This window comes from Onychostoma macrolepis, chromosome 12, assembly GCF_012432095.1.
Source record: "Onychostoma macrolepis isolate SWU-2019 chromosome 12, ASM1243209v1, whole genome shotgun sequence".
Classification (NCBI taxonomy): Eukaryota; Metazoa; Chordata; class Actinopteri; order Cypriniformes; family Cyprinidae; genus Onychostoma; species Onychostoma macrolepis.
The window spans coordinates 2,590,838-2,595,729 of NC_081166.1; the positions used below are offsets into that span (position 1 = coordinate 2,590,838).

The window sequence follows — 4,892 nt, forward strand, 5'->3', positions numbered from 1 at the left end:
GCACTGTTCAACTCTTTATCTGAAGTATTTAACTGTTCAGAGCAGATGGCACAACATTGCTGGTCAACAGAGTGTTAAATGTGGTCTTTCTGAAATAAACAGAATAAAGTAAATATCAGTTTACATCTGCTAAATGTAAATTACAGACATGTAAATAACAACCTGCTACTGATACATTATACATGAATCAACATGACGAGGAGAGGATTAACAGCAGCGAGCATACAATTTGAATCACCGTATATCTTAAATATAACAACATTAGAAACAATGTAAGGTTCGATTACACAAGATGAATACTTAAACACAACGATTAACTAAACATCGGTGGCTTATAATCAGGAATGATTAAATAAACTTACATTCAATCACGCACAATAACACCTGAAGAAAAAGCGGAGCAAGCGACTGGTGAAAGTGAAAGTAAGGCGGAATAGCGGAAACTAACGTCAACTAACGGCGCACGTTCAAAATAATAGTCCTTCCACTATAAAGATACATAGGGAATTTAGAACAGTACCACAACTCCAGAAAGTACAACAGTGGAAACCACAACAACAGACACTAGAACATCAGAAACTACCACCACTGTTACCACAGCTCCAGAAAGTACAACAACAGACACTTCAACAACAACAAAAAGCACCACAACTGAAACAACAACAGAAAGCACTACAATGACAGAAAGTACAACCACTGGTACAACAACTCAAGAAAGTACAACAACAGAGACCACAACAGCAGAAAGCACCACAATGGACACTACAACAACAGAAAACACCACCTCCGGTACCAGCATTTTCGAAAGTACAACAGCAGGGGCAACAATAACAACAGACAGCACCACAATGGATACTACAACAACAGAAAACACCACCACCGGTACCGCAACTTCAGAAAGTACAACAGAAGAAACTTCAACAACAACTGAAAGCATCACAACTGAGACAACAACAGAAAGTTCAACAACCGAAACCACCGCAACAGATACTACAACTACAGAAAGCACAACTGAATCCACAACAACAGAAAGTTCATCAACAACAGAAGCCTCTACCACTTCTCCGGAAAGTACAACAGTGGGAACCACAACAACAGACACTACAACATCAGAAACTACCAGCACCGTTACCACAGCTCCAGAAAGTACAACAACAGACACTTCAACAACAACAGAAAGCACCACCACCGAAACAACAAAAGAAAGCACTACAATGACAGAAAGTACAACCACTGGTACTACAACTACAGAAAGCACAATTGAATCCAAAACAACAGAAAGTACAACAATAAAGGAAAGTACCACGATGGGTAGTACAACAACAGAAAGCACTACCATCGGTACCACAACTCCAGAAATTACAACAGTGGAAACCACAACAACAGATGCTACAACATCAGGAAGTACCACCACCATTACCACAACTCCAGAAATTACAACAACAGCAAGTACCACAACTGGTAGCACAACTCAAGAAAGTACAACAACAGAGACTACAACAGCAGACACTACACCAACAGAAAGCACAACAACGGAGGTAACAACAACGGAAAGCACTACAGTTACAGAAAGTACAACCACCAGTACCACAACTCCAGAAAGTACAACAACGGAGATGGCAACATCAGAAAGCACCACAACTGAAGGAACAACAGACAACACCACAACTGGTACCACAACAGCAGAAAGCACCACAACACGAGAGAACAACAGAAATTAACACAAGCCGTTAATAGTTTTAATGTCTTCTTAAAATTAATTCTATACTTAGTGGCTCCAGAGAAACTTAAAATAAGATCAATAGCTAATAAAGTGTAGTAGAAGAATAAACGCTCCTCTCAGGTCATCATGAGATTCTAATGAATAGCATTCAGGCACTTTATATAAATAACAAAACAGTGCACTCTGAAAGACAATTATTTTTATTTAACAAATGTACTAATAAAAATGGTAACAATCCCATGAGTGGTTTTTTCAATTATTTGTTATTTTAAATAATTAATCTTATAATTTGTTAAATCATCCTTCTGTAACAAGGTGTGAAGATTTAGCTATTTAATAATAATAATAAAATCAGTCTTCTGTATGTAATACTGATCAAATTTATATAGAACAATCAAGAATATATCTACAGCATAAAAATGGAAGTGTTCATTGAGAGCTAATAAAAATAATCTTTTGCAAACTGTTTCCCAGTGATATTCCTAACTTGACCCTACACCTAATGTACAGTATGGTGTAAATGGCTGGAAGTGTTTCCAATACTCTAAAATGTACATTTGTGAAGCTGACACTTATGGGGGGAAAACTGCATTGTTTTCTCCGTAATATTCTCAGACCAATTTCTAACATATACTTTTTAAATAGCTAAAGTCATTTAAGGTAGTAAATAGTTTGTGATAAAATACCAATATGAGCAATGTCTTAATCCTCTTAGACCTAAGTGCATAATTTGACACTTGATTATTTAATTTTGCTTAACAGACTAGAAATTGGCCTCTCCGTTAATATTCTAAATTGGATCAAGACATATATTGGGAGAAAGGTAATAATTTATTAAAATAGGTGACTATGTATCAATGAAATATTAAGCACCATTTGCTGTTCCTAAAAGATAGAAGATAGAAGTAAAGAACCTAGGTGTAATTATGGACTATGATTTGAGTTTTAAATCTCACATTAATCAAGCGACAAACACTTTATTTATTATTTTTGCTCGTCGTGATTACTTTAATGCTATGTGCACTGTCTTATATCCAAGCTACAATTGATATAAAATGAAGCAGTTAAAGTACTAATGAAAATAAGAAGAGAGACCATATTAATGGTTTTAATACAATTACATTGGTTGCCAGTTCCTGAAAGATAGAAGACAGAAGTAAAGAACCTTGGTGTAATTATGCACTATGATTTGAGTTTTAAATCTCACATTAATAATCCAAAAAACAGGGAAAACAGGGCACGCAGGAGACACACATAGCATGTAGACATATAACACCGGACGAGGGACAATAGAACAGGACACTCTTAAATATACTACTAAACGAGGAGAAGACAAGACGCACCTGAAATCAATGAAACACAATCGGAACAGGAACAGGAAGATAACCAAATATGGGCATGTCACACACGAGGGAAAACTAGGTCAATGGGAGCACATGGGGAGCAAAACACACACAAAAGTCCATATTCCTGAAACATATACAGGTGCATCTCAATAAATTAGAATGTCGTGGAAAAGTTCATTTATTTCAGTAATTCAACTCAAATTGTGAAACTCGTGTATTAAATAAATTCAATGCACACAGACTGAAGTAGTTTAAGTCTTTGGTTCTTTTAATTGTGATGATTTTGGCTCATATTTAACAAAAACCCACCAATTCACTATCTAAACAAATTAGAATATGGTGACATGCCAATCAGCTAATCAACTCAAAACACCTGCAAAGGTTTCCTGAGCCTTCAAAATGGTCTCTCAGCCTTATGAGGATTGTCAAGCAAAATCGATTCAAGAATTTGGGTGAACTTCACAAGGAATGGACTGAGGCTGGGATCAAGGCATCACCACACACAGACGTGTCAAGGAATTTGGCTACAGTTGTCGTATTCCTCTTGTTAAGCCACTCCTGAACCACAGACAACGTCAGAGGCGTCTTACCTGGGATAAGGAGAAGAAGAACTGTACTGTTGCCCAGGTGTCCAAAGTCCTCTTTTCAGATGAGAACAAGTTTTGTATTTCATTTGGAAACCAAGCTCCTAGAGTCTGGAGGAAGGGTGGAGAAGCTCATTGCCCAAGTTGCTTGAAGTCCAGTGTTACGTTTCCACAGTCTGTGATGATTTGGGGTGCAATGTCATCTGCTGGTGTTGGTCCATTGTGTTTTTTGAAAACCAAAGTTTTTACCAAGAAATTTCAGAGCACTTCATGCTTCCTTCTGCTGACCAGCTTTTTAAAGATGCTGATTTCATTTTCCAGCAGGATTTGGCACCTGCCCACACTGCCAAAAGCACCAAAAGTTGGTTAAATGACCATGGTGTTGGTGTGCTTGACTGGCCAGCAAACTCACCAGACCTGAACCCCATAGAAAATCTATGGGGTATTGTCAAGAGGAAAATGAGAAACAAGAGACCAAAAAATGCAGATGAGCTGAAGGCCACTGTCAAAGAAACCTGGGCTTCCATACCACCTCAGCAGTGCCACAAACTGATCACCTCCATGCCACGCCGAATTCAGGCAGTAATTAAAGCAAAAGGAGCCCCTATCAAGTATTGAGTACATATACAGTAAATGAACATACTTTCCAGAAGGCCAACAATTCACTAAAAAATTTGTTTTATTGCTCTTATGAAGTATTCTAATTTGTTGAGATAGTGAATTGGTGTGTTTTTGTTAAATGTGAACCAAAATCATCACAATTCAAAGAACCAAAGACTTAAACTACTTCAGTCTGTGTGCACTGAATTTATTTAACACACGAGTTTCACAATTTCAGTTGAATTACTGAAATAAATGAACTTGTGAACTGTGAATGAACAGTGTTGTGTATGTAACACTGCAAGTAAAATAATTGTTTGTTTTTATGTAAAGATAATATAAACATGAAAATATGAGGCAAACATCACACCCTAATGATGAAAGTTTATTTGTGACCTATGCTTGCAAAATAAGTCACAATGAGCAAATTTTCAAAAATGAGCTATTTTTATTTTTACATTCTCCATTAAAATACCTTCAAACTGATGTATGATTTGTTGGAAATGGACAAAAAATGACTGAGCTACACCCTTTCGAAGTCAACGAAGTCAGTTCTGAGAAAAACAGTTAAAAGTTTTCTGAAAGTTCCAGATAACCCAAACAAGATAATTAATATTACATACAAGATAACATAAAACT

At 36.7% G+C, this 4,892-nt stretch overlaps 1 protein-coding gene across 1 annotated transcript; it reads left to right on the forward strand.

Moving 5' to 3' along the window:
- Positions 1 to 434: 434 nt before the first annotated feature.
- On the forward strand, positions 435 to 1,721 carry LOC131551500 (mucin-22-like). Its single transcript, XM_058794504.1, has one exon. The coding sequence runs from the start codon at positions 678 to 680 to the stop codon at positions 1,719 to 1,721; it is 1,044 nt and encodes a 347-aa protein (XP_058650487.1). The 5' UTR covers positions 435 to 677.
- Positions 1,722 to 4,892: the final 3,171 nt, after the last annotated feature.

What these genes read in the sequence shown, in the direction of transcription:
- LOC131551500 (XM_058794504.1), top strand. Translation starts at nt 678, where the DNA reads ATGACAGAAAGTACAACCACTGGTACAACAACTCAAGAAAGTACAACA.